Genomic DNA, 15,735 nt, shown 5'->3' with positions numbered 1-15,735 from the left:
TACCGTCCAGACTTTTGCCTCATAATAGTTGTGCGGTCTGGTTTGAATAGAAGGTCAGCCGCTATCGATATTGCGGCGATTTAGAGTCTCATTGTGGGTGGCTATATTTACGTTGATATAACTTCGGGTTTCTGTTGTCATTTTGTACCAGGTGGACCGTGTGCTCGTATTCTTAATTAATATAATAAACTTGAACTTGTTTGACTCTTAATTATCCGAATGCATTGAAATTAACTTCCGTCCTCATTCAGTTATTAATTATGTTTTAGTAATATAAAATGGAGAAAATATATTATGTAACTTTGGTATGTATCGACTATCGGACGCGCAAAGCAGTCCAATGCCAGGCTTCCTGTACTTGCGTGCAAAAAGCATTTCCTTGTTCGAATCAACTGAGTTCGTATCGAACCAGTTTATGTGACAACAATCTGACACTTTTTAGTACATAACTTGATTACGCTATTAGAGTAGAAAGCAAATAAAATGCACTCGTACTGGTCGTTGCTAAAATAAACAGGACTGGCAATAATCTACCCGTAATAATAATAATAATCTACTACACTGCCGCTTCTAATAATAATTGTAAGTAGAAAACCATAATTAATTTACTAAAGCTAGTGTTCGTGCAATGTTCGGTAATCAAACATACTACTGGCGCGTCAACATTTTAATTCATTTTCACGTTTTTCTTATGAATATTAACCAAAAGCTTTTTTTTATGAAAAAAGTCTTTGGCGGCGTTTCGATAGTTGATAAATGGATGAAAGCTGAGAAGAAATATTTTAACGACGTAAAATTACATTTTTAATTCGGTCTCACACATTTTCTTTACAAAGAGGGGGAAAAAAGATATGAGGTAGAGAGAAAGGGAAAGAGTTCCATTTTCCAGGGAAGGAAAATATTTCATTTTATCTCTTTTCAGTAAAGTATGCGATAATAAATGAATATTTGGCTCAAGGACTATAACCCGGGTTATTAAATAATTGAAAAAAAAAATCAAAGACCCCTAAACAAATAATAATATTTGCGCGTTTTATTTTGCCATGCGATGTTATCTTGTTATTGTGGATGTCTTTCGTGATCACGTGCTAGCCACGAGAATAAAAATCATTAAAAATAAGACAAAATTGATCGCTTTGCCCAAGACTTGGCAACAAAACTTAATAGCTACTATTAAAATGGTATATTACTAAGAGGTTATTAACTATTTCAAGATCCTTTTTTTATTAAAGAAGCTATGGTTTCTATACTAAGTAAATAGAGTTACTTACGTATTAAAAATATTATTTGCTAATAACTTCTAACATCTAACATTATTAAAGCTTCATTCCAAAATTCTATAAATATTATAACTACTGTAACTTATGGAAGAATCAGAGATGTACACGAATATACAAAAAGTGTGCTTAGTGCGAGTTTCTTAACGTTCTCGATAACGTAAAAGTCAACCCAATTGTGTATGCAGTTGGAACAGCGCCCCTAACGGCAAACGTAGGCAAACGATCCCATTTCATACAAAATTAAATATGAGCTAACTTTTACGCTATCGAAAACGTTAAAAAACTCGCACTAAGCACACAGAAAGAAAAAAATAAAGGAATCGTGGACTTGTGTATCATTTACTCTTCTTTAGTTACCTCCTTCATATTTTTATTACTTTTTTAAGTCTTTTTTCAATATACAGACTCACTGTATCTCGATCTTTTTATTATAACTATATTGAGTAACTATACTGAGACCTTAGAACTTATATCTCAAGATGGATGGCGCATTTACGTTGTAGATGTCTATGGGCTCCAGTAACCACTTAACACCAGGTGGGCTGTGAGCTCGTCCACCCATCTAAGAAAAAAAAAAAAAAAAAATGTATATATATATGTATATGTATTGATGGATAAAAGGTTCACAACTGTACAAAATACACTAGCATAGTAAGAAAATATTATGTGTTGTGTGTGTTGGTGTGTTAATGAAGAAACATTCTATGTTATGTTATACTTTAATTAAATGTAAATAGTGCATTCTAAAGCACTCGGTTAGTAAGTAAGTCGGTTTCCAGAACATTAGTTTAAATATTTAAATTCTAAGGCGTTTCCGTAAATTTACGAGTGTAATTAAAAATAATGTCAAATATCCTTAAAAACCCAATATGCCCAATATTGTGGTCAGTTCGAAAATACTTATTATTATCTAATGTTCTATATATTATGTCATATATATTCATATTCATATTCCGAGCATATTCGGTCATATTACTCGGAAAACACCGGATAGCTTAGAAAGACTATTCGTGACAGGGAAGATCGAGGGAAAGAGACCGCGCGGGCGCAGTCCGACAAGGTGGTTCGACCAAATCCGCACCACACTAGAGATCCCATTCCACGACGCCCTTCATGCGGCCAATGATCGGAGGCGCTGGCGGGACATCACAAGAAGTAAAATCATGTCGAATTATAATGGTCACGACCCTCAGCAGTGAGGAAACGACGCGAGGAGGAAGAGGAGGATATATTATGTGTAAAAAAGGCGGACTTTCTGTATCGTTAACAGGCAAGAATAAAACAGCCCAATACTCTATAATTATTTTATAATTAAAAAATCAATAAAAAAACAAAAGACAAACTGTAATGCATATTAAAAGTCTTAGCAACGGCCTGTCATACTAAATATGATTAAATAACGACTATTGGGTAAATACTAGTTCATAAAAAATGCTTATAATACTATACCTAGATGAGCATTCTTTAAATTTAGAGTAAAACAATGACAATAAGCGGTGACGATTAAATTTCATAATCAATTTTACTTTCACTCCAACTTTGTGAACATAGTTATTTGGTTTCGTATTATTTTTAAGGACTTGGAAAACTGCTTGTCATGCAAATGTTATATAATTCGAGAGGCTATTTACGGCAGTTTGCATTTATTTGCACCTACCTATCCGTGTGTAGACATTTTATTAAAACGCGGGCCGGAGAAACTCCATGTTGGTTACGCTTTGCACAATCGCAGAATTTGATGGTTTCAGTGCGGGCATTGGTAGCACAACGCACACATAAACAATTATATAACAGCAAACGAATTTCCGAGAAGTTAATTCATAACAACAAATTTTATACGTTACAGCAGTAATATCAGTAGGCTGACCTAACCTAACCTGACTAGCTCTGCGTAAACAAAAGTATCATGACGATAATTAGAAATTTAAGTAACATTTTGACATCCCTGATACCGCAATTGTTTGAAGAGCAATCGATGTTAACCACATTTATGACACGCGGTTAGAAAATTATTAAGTAGATAAATGTATCAATGATGAAAATAATAATTTTAAGGCCCAATTAATAAACTGTGCATTCTATTGAGTTTTAAAGTATCTCATAATCAGTCTCAATTTACATGCATTGTGCTTACATTAAATTAGCACTGGCAATTATATTTTCTTTATTATTGTTAGCTTAACAAAGACCCAAGGTGACCTTGCATTGAGACATAGTGTGCCATTAATGAACTTTGACTTAAGATTTAACGATCATAACATGAGATCAGTTACTCATTGTTTGTCTGAGGCTATCGCAAGTAGTTTTGCGGAAATCGCACAAATGCTTTGTTCAAAGTGTGCATTATTGTTCACAAATTAAGATCGTAATTACGATATTTCGTTCGTTCTCAAAAGTGGGAAACACTGTTTTTATCTGTATTAAACTTTGCCCTGATCGAAAATTGTGGATTTAATGATGATAATTTATGTTATTTTTCATTTATTTTACTTGACATTGCCATGAAGTTAGAGAAGACGGCAGTATGCATCAGCTCTAAGCTCTGAATTGATACATATATTGTACTATAACGCATCCGTGCAAAGGGTTCGATTAATATTTGAACTGTCTCTGAGAGTGAAAATAAGCTTTGTAACATTGTTCGCAATTGAAAGCGTAAATAGGAACACAAGCTCACTCCCATTTACTGGAACACAGAGAAACCAAAAACCATTACGTCAATACTGCCGCTCAAATTGGAACTTTGATTATATCTGTTGCATTGGAAGCTCCGACGTCCGGATAGAGGGATTAGCGAAAGGAGTGGAGTAAGTTTAGTAGAAAAATGAGACAATACTGCCACAGATGGATAATGGGGAAGTAGTAACGGAGAAAGCTTTTGCCGCCCGGGTGAAAAAGAAACTGACTTATTTAAAAAATGTTAGTTTTACATTCATTTCAAGCATATAAAAATTTTGTTAGGCATACATATTTATAGATAAACAATTTCCTTTGAAATTATATAATAATATTGAGAATAGTAAATTTTAATTTTGATAATTAGAAAAAAAAGCTGTCTGGTTTAAAAAAAGCGATATGATTACAAATTACATTCACAACATTCACAGTAGTAGTAATACGTTGTATTAAAACACGGTTGAACTTTATTTGATTTTGAATGGAATTGGTTTTTTTTTTCAAATTGAGTTTTTGTATACCTAAACTGTAATCAAATGCCGCAATAAAGGTTACGACTCTCGGGTAAATGGAATACACCCTTCAATGTAATTGCAGTATTCCGTTAGCAACTATTGATCTATCCCCGACAGCTATCAAGTTTGTGTGTTAATTGAAATGTCTGTGCTGGACTACCAACTGGACGCCATATAGCGCATGTGTGTTTTGTAAATTTATGTATCACTACATAGTATAAAACAAAGTCGCTTTCTCTGTCCCTATATCCCTATGTATGCTTAAATCTTTAAAACTACGCAACGGATTTTGATGCGGTTTTTTTAATAGATAGAGTGATTAAAGAGGAAGGTTTATTGGTATAATAACATCCATTAAATAGTGGAGAAATACTGTTATTTTTGATATTTCTAATGTGATGTCGTAAATAATCTATAATAAAATTTCATGTTTGCGAACCGAAACGAGGGCGAGTCGCTAGTTTTGTATAATACATGCACTTCATATATTTTATGTATCGTGTGTGTTATTGTGTATTAAACAAAGGATATGAGAACTGGATAATAAATATAATGCTAACGAAATACCTAAAATATTTCGTATAATTAATACTGTGTTGATGTGCAGTTTGATTCGTTTATTATTTCGATAATATTCTTCGTTCGATTGCAGAGAAAGTACCTTGTCGATTACATTTTAAAAGCCTTTCACCTTTTGGAGTTTAAAACAACTACAGAAGTTCACTTCACTGTCTATTATGTCTATATTAATCACATAGCTATTATATAATGCTTATAATGTTTACGCTAAGCTATCTGTAATAGCTTGACTAAGAATCCGTTTACAATCATTACTTCAAAATACAATTAAGTGCATGCCAATTTCATAAAGGTTTTACAGGCTTCATTAAATAAACTGGTGAGTTGAGCCGTGAAAATCCGAACACAGCGCGTCTGTACGTATTTACCTCGAACTTTGATAAACTTCATAATACCTGTACTACGGGAGGATGCCAGAGCAGTCCGCCGATGCACAAACTTCATTTAAACGCGAGAGGAATCGCATTTAATTGAAATTCTAGCGAAACAAAGAGCTTTTGTTGATCATACTGAATCTGCAGGTTTAGTAGTTTTATAATAATAATATTATTGTATACATAAAACTTGATTAATTTGTGTTATTTATCTCGACATCAGAACAATTATGCTAGATCGTACGTTCTTTAAAAAATATATCATTAAATGTCCTTTTCTTATGGAGTCGACTTTAATATTTAAAATTTTTATGATTTTTTTTGCCTAAATATGTTCGGAAACCGTATTAATACATCAGAACCAATTGCATTTTGAAATATTTGCTTTGAACAGTGAATTATGAATACATCCTACCTATATTTCCAATGTCAAGATATAGTATATAATACATATTTTTATACTTGATAGTGCTCTGAATATAATTTACTTTCTGATATATAAATGTAAAAAATATGGAAACTGTATTAAATACAAAATATAATTTGGACGTTCCAAAGTACACATGATTTTCATTTTCATTTCACCTTTACACTACATACAAAATATTATACAAAAAGAAAACGGCTCGTAAACGTTCATATACAACTCGTATTAATTACCTGATTTAATTATGATAAGATTCTGTTTAAATTTAACTTTAGCGATAATGTTTTTGAAGAAGCTATGAAGAGGCCACGCATCCTTAAGGCCAATGTCATAGGCTGGCCGGTGTCATAGGCGGGGTGTTTGGCGAAAGTAAGCGCCTTGTCGCGCCCCACCGATCGTCGCTATGGGGTGGGCCTGCTCATATATAAAATCATACCAAGGTAAGCTGATAGTGTAAAAACAGTTCCGTCTCAGCTAGTGGAACGTCGTTCCCCGCCCCATCATGAGAGGGATCTGGAGCCAAGTGGTTAGTGCTGTCATTTGTTTTTGTTTGCTATATCAAATTATTTACTTAAAAATATGTAGTTTCATCGCTAAGGTTAAAAATTTACTTAAATGTTGGAAAGTGTATTTTCTTTTCTTTTCTCTTCTTTTAGCAACTTTTTTCTAATTATTTCAAATTACTAATTTGCAAAAAGGGACGTGAACACAAGTGATTAGTGTTTTGAATATTTCTTATTAAGTAATTGTTGTTTACTTTATATTAATTTCCTTAATTACTTTAAATCACGTTGTAATAAGTGTAACAATTAAATTTATTTTGTGGTTAACAATAATGTAGATTATAGGCAACGCATTTATTATTTATAAAGTTTAAAATATTCGCCATTCTTACTCTCGAAATTAGTTCTATTCAATGAAGCAATTCTATTCAATGTAGGCAGCGGCTTGGCTCTGCCCCTGGCATTGCTGAAGTCCATGGGCGACGGTAACCACTCATCATCAGGTTGGCCGTATGCTCGTCTGCCTAGGCAATAAAAAAAGGCAATAAAAATATATAAAAAATAAAAACAGGAGATTACTAGAATATTTATCTGTTTTATTTGTTGGCGTTCTTACTGGTAGCGAAATCAAATATTGACTTGTGCTGAGACTAGTTTACCTTTCCGCTTTCACACCTTATTAAACGAGTACACAGTACAGTGATTTATTAACAAATATTTATTCTTAGCTAAATACTTATTATTCATACAACCGTACAAACTAAGTGAGTCTCAAAATTAACTCTATTTAAGAGCAAATAGGTACTGTTAGTTGAGTTTAATGAAAGCATAAATTTATGTTCATATAGTATGACGCTTATACTCAGTGTTATTTTTCTTTTTTTAATTCTGCTTGACATGAAAATGAGCATTATAAAGTTATACATTTAACATAAAATACCTACATTGCGCGAGTTTCCTGTATTTTATAATTTATAATAGGTTTCTAGAATCTTCTAGAATCTTCTAGAATCACAATGTTTGTTTATCGTATTGTTGATGTTCCAATTTATATCCGGCGTTCCGTTCTCTGCTTATCCGATTCAACATAAGTAATCACCAAAGACGTGTTACATAAAGTGAATGTTGAATGCGTAATTATTTCTCTCTTAAAAAAGTGGGTTTATTAACGTGCGTTCTCTTTAAAATTAACATCCCAAAACTGCTTTCGTGTTAACATACGTTTGATGCATTAAGATGTTTTAATTATTTCCCTCCATATTGTATATTAATTTACTTAACAATATTATGAGCATTGTTATATAAGAACGTACGTATAAATGAAGGTGATTTTGTATACAAGAACCTAATTGACTCTTGTACATATTTGGGGTAAGTGTACATATGGAGTGGTCATTTATTACCTCCATACTTGTCGATCCGTATTGTCCCTCGAACACATATGGTACCGATCGCTTGTATAACCGTTACATAATATTGTGCTGTATTGTTAGTCCCATGTGTAAACTAAGCTAATGTGCTAAATGTAAACTTTCACAAAAATATTTTCACTTCTGAACAATTTTTTTTGTTTCAATCGATCAACAGTGAGCTCTCACAGTCTTAAGTACTTACTGCAGCCCGTCTATTTTTTTTTTTTTTTCACTGTTGGTCGTATTTTTTTTTCTATCAACACACGCCGAAAATTGCTTAATAGACACAAGTGGCTGTAATTAATGTACGTTTAGATGATTATGTAAAAAGTGTAGATTTATTTATGAACTTCGAATTCCCTACAAAAATAGTTATGTGCCCTAAAATGTATCAAAGAAGTACCGGTCATCTAAGCAAACAGCCGGCGCCTGCCTCAGGTCGACCCCACTACAACAGAGCATGTTCAACTCACTTTCTTTTGTGATCCGTATCACTAAAACCGGAATTATGTAATAAAACTGTGTCAATGACTAGATTTACGTTTACGTAATCTGCATTAATAAGGATTCGAGTTTTTTTTTTTTTGTCCGCATTGGTTTTTTTTAGTCAAGGTTTTTTTTAACAACAAGACATGAGAGAGTTCGCATATATGTACTCGTATTCGTATATGAGTGTCGTGGTACAATTGTAACACTTTATTCTATATACATAGAAATGAATTGCTGTTCGTTAGTCTTGATAAAACTCGAGAACGGCTGGACCGATTTGGCTAACTTTGGTCTTGAATTACTTGTGGAAGTCCAGAGAAGGTTTAAAAGGTAGATAAATATGAAAATGCTCGGAATTAAATAAAAATAACAAATTTTGTTTTTCCTTTGATGTCCCTCCCGTCGGACGGATTCGTTTTTTTTGTTTTAAGTTTATTTTATATAAAAGTTTAGGTCTTTAATTTATCGATTGAGGCACTACGAAGCTGCCGGGTCAGCTAGTCGCTTATAAAAAAAATTTTTTAATCTTCTATTTTCCTTTTTTTCAGGTTACCCTAGCGGTAATTTTGGGAATCGCTCTAGTTTCGGGAAAAGCATTACCTGGGAAAAATCAACAAATAGAGCAACAGTCGGAGAAGCACGATCAGTCCAATCAACTAGCCGAAAAGCGGGTCGGCTATGACTATTCCGCCCCTCCAAGCGATCAGTTCAATCCGTTTCAAGATAATGACGACCTCCACACGCACGGGGATCATCACGAAGTGATCGAGCATCACGACGATCCTCACGATCATTACGAAGAGCATCATGTCGACGAACACCATGATCATCACGTCGACGAACATCATGATCACCACGACCATCACGACCACCATGATCACCACGATCCAGGCTACTGGAAAAAAAAGCTTATCTGGAAACCGGGATGGAAAAAAATTTGGAAGCCAGCAAAAAAACAAATATGGAAGCCTTCATGGAAAAAAATTTGGAAACCAATTTGGGTACCTACAAAAATACCAGTTTGGAAGGAAATTAAAGTACCAGACTGGAAGAAAATTTACAAACCTGAATGGAAGCCAATAAAGGTACCAGGATGGAAAGATGTAAAAGTACCAGATTGGAAGAAAATTACTGTGCCTGTATACAAGGACATTGTAGTACCAGGTTGGAAAGAAATTCAAGTACCAGCTTGGAAGAAAATTTGGGTACCCGAGTGGGTGAAATTAGGCATTCCGGGTGAAAAGTACTTAGGTAAGGATCATGATGGTTGGGAATATACTTCTCACGATTTGTGGAAAAAGAAACTAGTCTGGAAACCCGTTTGGAAAAAGTATTGGAAACCAGCCAAGAAACAAATATGGATCCCTGACAAGAAACTTGTTTGGAAAGATGAATGGAAGCAAATATGGAAGACAGAAAAGAAACAGATATGGATCGATGACAAGAAATTAGTATGGAAGGAAGCTTGGCAACAAATATGGAAACCATCAAAGAAATTGATCTGGGTTCCAGATAAAAAATTACAATGGAAAGAGGCTTGGAAACAAATTTGGGTTCCTGACTGGAAAGATATTTGGGTACCGGGAGTAAAGAAAATTTGGAGACCTGTATGGATTTCCGAGTGGTTCCCTTCACCGAATCATCACGAACACGTGCACGAATCTCATGGTTGGGATAGAAGTGATAACAACGAAGCTTCAAGCAAAAAAGTCGAAACGATTAAAGAGGCACCCAAACATGTAGCACCGAAAGCGCCAGAAAAGTCTACCTGGCAATTTCCAAAATAAACTATGAACTGTCGAGATGTTGGATGTATCAATTAAAGTTCAAATTTTTTTTATAGAAAGTGCTTCCGCAATAGCAGTGCAAGAATGCTTGAATTCATTTACAGTGTATCAGTAAAAGAAAAGGAACGATTGTAGTAGTGCAAACTTTTAGGTAATATTCGTTTCCTTTAATAGATGTGCCACGCGAACATTTTTGAATAGCTATGCGATTGATTCTTTCACTTTTTTTGTGCAAAAGCATTCTTTACTGTTTGTTCGTCAGTTAATGATATTATGTTTAGATTTATCAAGATGTAGTATTTTTGATTTAGTTACCGTATTTGAGGCTGACTTATTATGTTTATTTTAAATTGAATATTAAGTTGTGTAGGAAAAAAACGGAATATGCGTTCTGTACCCCACTGATGCTTTATGTTTTGTTGTTTTATTTAGGTAAGTGTTTTGTTTTGTTAAGCAACTAGGTGTAGAAGCGAAACCAATGAAATAAAAGAGTAATGTTTTATTTAAAGGAATTTATTATTTAAGATCAAATGAAGAAAAGCAATTCAAAGTTTTATTTGTTGATACAATTTTAAATGAAAATTAAACATTACACATGCAAACACTACAAAAGATCAATCACTACTGGTTTGAATAAATATTAACCAGTAGTAGGTTACTGTTAAGCAAACTGAATTGTTCAGCAGTAATTAAGTAGATCATAGGTGTAACAGGGCTTAAGGCAACATTCGTCGACTAAGCCAGGGCCGCGTTTAGATTTCTCGGCGAGAGCAAAAGCGCGAGTCTTGGCGTACTGGGAAGACAGGCCAGGCCAGGAGCTCAAATCTCCCGCCGAAATAATGTTTGCGTCTGAAATAAATAAACAGTAAATCAATTATCAAAATTTTTGTGTGCTCGTGTACATAATATACACAATGTGGCCAATTAGTCAGCACGTTACAAATTTTTATGCGTTGAAGTGATGTAAATCGAACTACATAGTTTAGAATTTCATAAAATTTAAATTATATAACAATACTGAACTATGCAGATATGACAGCCCTGGATTAACACTTGGATGTACAATTTAGTAAATCTAAATAAGAAATTCACATCATCTATCCTATCCTCGTTAACGAGTGCGTGCGCCAAGCCTCAGTTCGTAGACTATGGAAAACATCTGTCAAGGCCTTAATAAACAAGAATTCCACATGACCACGACTGTTCTGGCAAGAGCTACCGACTATGATGATAATGATCCTATCCTCGTCTAATCAGTCTTTATTCAGAAGATGGGTGTGCGAATCCCAGGTTATTTATGCAAGCTCTTAGCGCGACTTCGTTACCGTTCTTCCTAATAATCCTATTGATAGCAGATATTCTAACTATAACTATATTCTAACTGCCTTACTTTCTATAGTTACTGTATTTGTTATTTTAAATACTGAAAATAAGGCTTGTTGTGAGCTCGTCGAGTAACCCCTGAGTAATTTTCTCAATTTCCTGGCAATCGCGCTATGGTGTCTATGAGTTTCAGTAAAAACTTGACACCAAAAGGGTTGATAGCACGTCTACTCATTAAAACGAATAAATAAGAAGTATTTTAAAATTAATGTAGAAGATACTAAATTGGTTTGCCTTTTTTATTAATGAGAATATTCGTAAGGTAAACTTGTCCGTCCAGTAGATAACATTCTTTGGGTTCGATATAAAGAAAAACATTAATTCAAAATAACGAAAAATAAATTTTGTTGTTAGGAAATTAAAGAATACATTTAACGTTAAAATTAGATTTAAAAATCGAAATGTTTTTCAATATATATTCGTATCATAGGCATGGTTCTGACGTCTGCTTGGAAAACTGACGTAATTCAGGTATGGTTTGAAGTGAAGCGCGGAAATCGAAAATGTTCAGGGTTATTTTATCAATGGCAGAAATCGAATTCCTGCATCAGTATTCAAAAAAGACATCCATTAATTTTTAGTAAAAATTGATTTCATTGAGAACTTATTCTTAATGTCTTCACGACTCAAATCCCATTACAACTTTTTACCGTCACACCGTCGCCGCCAGACCAGACTGCTGCCTTCATACTGGTGGTAGGACCTCTTGTGAGTTCGCACGGGTAGGTACCACCGCCCCGCCTATTTCTGCCGTGAAGCAGCTATGCGTTTCGGTTTGAAGGGTGGGGCAGCCGTTGTGACTATACTGAGACTTTAGAACTATATCTCAAGGTGTGTGTCGCATTTTACGTTGTAGATGTCTATGGGCTCCAGTAACCACTTAACACCAGGTGGGCTGTGAGCTCGTCCACACATCTAAGCAATAAAAAAAAAACGCATTCTCATTCGAGATCCTTTCTTAAGAAGGTCCTAGTCTTAAGAATAGGTAGATTGATCTGAGGAAGTAAGCCGCAAGCTAGTCTTTAGCAGTTAAAAACAATACCGTTCAAACGTTCAAACATGCGCCAATCACCAAGTCACTACACTTTATTACTTTTTTTTTTATTTATTGCTTAGATGGGTGGAGGAGCTCATAGCCCACCGGATGTTAAGTGGTTACCGGAGCTCATAGACATCTACAACGTAAATGCGCCGCCCACCTTGAGATAAGAGTTCTAAGGTCTCAGTATAGTTACAACGGCTGCCCCGCCCTTCAAACCGAAACGCATTACTGCTTCACGGCAAGCAGGGTGGTGATACCTACCCGTGCGGACTCACAAGAGGTCCTACCACCAGTAATTACCCAAATTATAATTTTGCGGATTTGGTTTAATCACATAGATAATAATATATAATGACCTAAAGAGTTCACGGTGCTATCGCTTATTGTAAGATACAGTAAACAAGTAGATACCTGCCTAAAACTTTACCCACATTAAACACATCAAAAGATTACCTAATCTATTAGGTAGCGCTGTATTTATAAAAGTAACCTCTGTGGTCCGAAGTCATAAGAAAGGAATTTGTTTAATTTGTCGTTTAGAATACATGAGTTTTAATGATATTATCGTTCGATATAATTCAATTAAAATTAATATTTTTTTGGCAAAGGGAATTATATAACTACATTCGATAAATTTCAAACAACAAATTGAAAACTGAGAAGAATTGTGTGCGACTGTACTTGATGGATTGTGATTACATTAATTTACTTTTAAGCGTGTATCCATAGACTAGTTTAAAACAAATTAGTGAATGCTGGCACCCGTTTTCAATTGTATAGCAGACGTGCCACCCTTCAGAGAGGAACCCATGTGGAATTTATGGGCTTAAATACGTCCAACTAGCAGTAAATGATAGTTAGCAATCGCAGTGCTCTGATATTATAGTCAAAGAACGTTGCTGCTTATTTACCGATGAATCGCCAAGCCGCATTATGGAATACCAACAAGAGACACATAAAAGAGATGGGGGGTTGTGCACGGGGTAATACTATTTTAAGCCGATACATGTAGCTGATATGGGCACCGATTTAAGTTAAACATAGAATTCCATTTTTCATAACATTGTAGACTAATAAAATGCAATAAAAGTAGATTGTTAGGCTGTCGAGCGTAGCTTTTATGATATTTTTCTTACAAAGAAAAGCGTAGGCACATAAACATAGGCATGTAAGTACTTATTTCTCAGACGTTAATTTTTAGATTTAAATTTAAAAAAAAAAACAATAGAAAGAAAATGCATTTTAACAAAATAAATTAATTATGGCTGGATGGAATATAATTAGGCACAAAGTTCTAAATTGTAGGGTTTATAGTTTTTTTAAACTCACCGAGATAAGATTGGGCTCTCTTCTCGACAGTGTCATAGCAGAGTACCATGCGTGCGTTGGCCAAATGACGTCCGCAATAGACCCGAGGATTTTCCTCAATTTTCAACTCTTTGTCGTGGACGTCAGCACTCACCAGCGCCACAACGATCAGGAAATACAGCAGAAACATCTGCAAATAAAATAAATTGTTTAGTTTTAACATTTATACCTAATAGGAATGAAAATTTTAAAACAAATACAAAGAAATGCTCTTAAGTAAAATAAGACACCGAAAAACATCCGGTGACCAAAAAAGAAAAAATAAATAATTTTAAACTAATAATCAAACATGGCAGCGAAGCAGTTTTCAAAGATCAACTGTTAACCCGGCTTATCGAAAACGCAATATTGTAAAGCAGTATAATTTAAATAAATAAAATAATTAAAAATGAAACAATGTATTGAAATGGGTCAATTGCAGAAAACGCAATGTTATAAAAATTGAGCATGCCGTACCGTGGTATTCGTGCTTAGGCTGCTAGACGCGACAAAGTGCATTCAAATCGAACTAAGCAAGCTTTTATACCCTCGATGTAGGGTTGCTTTGACGTCACCTAGAAACCTAGAATTATAACCAACACCGTTATAGCAGCTCGCGGTTCTGTCTTTGTGTACAATTATTAATTTATATCATTATTAAGTATTATTTATTTTTGATATTACACAAAGCTTCAGAACATTGTAAACGCATTAATTTAAATTCAATATTTAAATACCTTTAAAATTTCAATACGTCGGGATGAAGACGACAGCTCGCGTTCGTATTCGAAGAGTACTGGAAGAATTGGCCCTAGGTTGGTCTATACATCGATTTGCATTTGGTTTACATTGTTGTAATCTACAGCTATTTTTAGACGGGAATAATAACTATTTAACGCTGTCGGTACATAACAATACAGTCATAACATACACTGTTCAAATGAAGTTCTTGTTTCAGATGTTATATTTTGCGAAGCTTTGTGGTTAATTGTTGCCAAGTCACGATTCTGAGTAATTCATAACCAAAACAGGAGTGAAACCTAACCTCGATTAACAAAGAAAAGAAATAAAGCGTGTACGTGTAAATAAGCTTTAACTAGGTATCGTCAGTAAATTTATTTTTATACATATATTATTGTGCTCAATAAAAATAATGAAGTTATAGGTCACGCATGGTATATTTTTGTGCAAAGAGATAAGAACAAAATTTACGCCTCTCGGATTCAGTATGGAACAGATTTAGAGATTATTTAATTAAATCAGTCTAAAGACAGTTTTTTTTATTTCGTAAACATCAGTCAAACTTTTCATTATGACATACACGTGTAAGTGGCCTCACAGAGCACCTGGCTTTAAGAGATACCCCTCGTCTCAATTGCATTACAATAATTTAGAATAACGTCTATACTTATACAGTACAATCCGGAACGCCTAGTGGCTTTGCGCGGATCATATGGCAGTATGAACATAATGATCAATCGGAAGATTCATGTGGAAGTATTAACCCACTTTTAATGTTGTAGGCGGATAGGCACTCACGGTCCATCTGGTTTTACATTAGATTTGCGCCCGATATAAAGGTGTGATGTGTTCCTGTGCGAGAAGTGGAAGGTTCGTTGAACAATAATTGTTGTTCACACTATACAGGAGGATGATCCTCTATTCTCCACTCTAATGCGAACGCTACAGTAATTAATAACTATCAGCACCAACGGGCATGTATGAATATATAACTAAAGGACATCCACGAGGGCACTGAATCATGTGACAATATTTAATCCAATATTGCGTTATAAAAATCAAACCATTAGAAATTTAAGATTTTTTCTTGTGTTATTACTGCAAGTTAGTGTCTCGGGGTGGCATTTTTGCATCTCTAACAATAAAAAAGAAAACAGGAAACTACAGCAACGAAAAATAA

At 34.4% G+C, this 15,735-nt stretch overlaps 2 protein-coding genes across 3 annotated transcripts; one reads left to right on the top strand and one right to left on the bottom strand.

Annotated features, from left to right (window-relative positions):
• Positions 1–6,295: 6,295 nt before the first annotated feature.
• LOC101736626 (uncharacterized) lies at positions 6,296–10,550 on the top strand. Its single transcript, XM_004929787.5, has 2 exons — positions 6,296–6,377; positions 8,804–10,550. Exons 1-2 carry the CDS (start codon positions 6,354–6,356, stop codon positions 10,040–10,042), a joined length of 1,263 nt encoding a protein of 420 aa, XP_004929844.1. The 5' UTR covers positions 6,296–6,353; the 3' UTR covers positions 10,043–10,550.
• On the bottom strand, positions 10,540–14,934 carry BmILP (insulin-like peptide). Of its 2 annotated transcripts, XM_012693434.4 has the most exons (4): positions 14,552–14,934; positions 14,292–14,397; positions 13,797–13,965; positions 10,540–10,891 (listed from the first exon to the last, which is right to left on the bottom strand). In XM_012693434.4, exons 2-4 carry the CDS (start codon positions 14,331–14,333, stop codon positions 10,722–10,724), a joined length of 381 nt encoding a protein of 126 aa, XP_012548888.1. In that variant the 5' UTR covers positions 14,334–14,397; positions 14,552–14,934; the 3' UTR covers positions 10,540–10,721. The 2 variants fall into 2 exon arrangements, with proteins under 2 accessions (XP_012548888.1, NP_001233285.1); NM_001246356.1 differs by lacking the exon at positions 14,292–14,397 and having other exon boundaries at positions 14,552–14,612.
• Positions 14,935–15,735: the final 801 nt, after the last annotated feature.

This window comes from Bombyx mori, chromosome 1 (genome assembly GCF_030269925.1).
Source record: "Bombyx mori chromosome 1, ASM3026992v2".
Classification (NCBI taxonomy): domain Eukaryota; kingdom Metazoa; phylum Arthropoda; class Insecta; order Lepidoptera; family Bombycidae; genus Bombyx; species Bombyx mori.
Note: the sequence above shows the minus strand (reverse complement) of the source record. Positions and strands in the feature narration are given on the sequence as shown.

Excerpts from the sequence above, each read along its gene's own strand:
- LOC101736626 (XM_004929787.5), top strand. The coding sequence starts at position 6,354 with ATGAGAGGGATCTGGAGCCAAGTG. Across the intron at positions 6,378-8,803 it reads GAGGGATCTGGAGCCAAGTG|GTTACCCTAGCGGTAATTTT; the intron begins GTTAGTGCTGTC and ends CCTTTTTTTCAG.
- BmILP (XM_012693434.4), bottom strand. The coding sequence starts at position 14,333 with ATGCACTTTGTCGCGTCTAGCAGCCTAAGCACGAATACCACG. Across the intron at positions 13,966-14,291 it reads GCCTAAGCACGAATACCACG|ATGTTTCTGCTGTATTTCCT; the intron begins GTACGGCATGCT and ends TTTTATTTGCAG. Across the intron at positions 10,892-13,796 it reads GAGAGCCCAATCTTATCTCG|ACGCAAACATTATTTCGGCG; the intron begins GTGAGTTTAAAA and ends TATTTATTTCAG.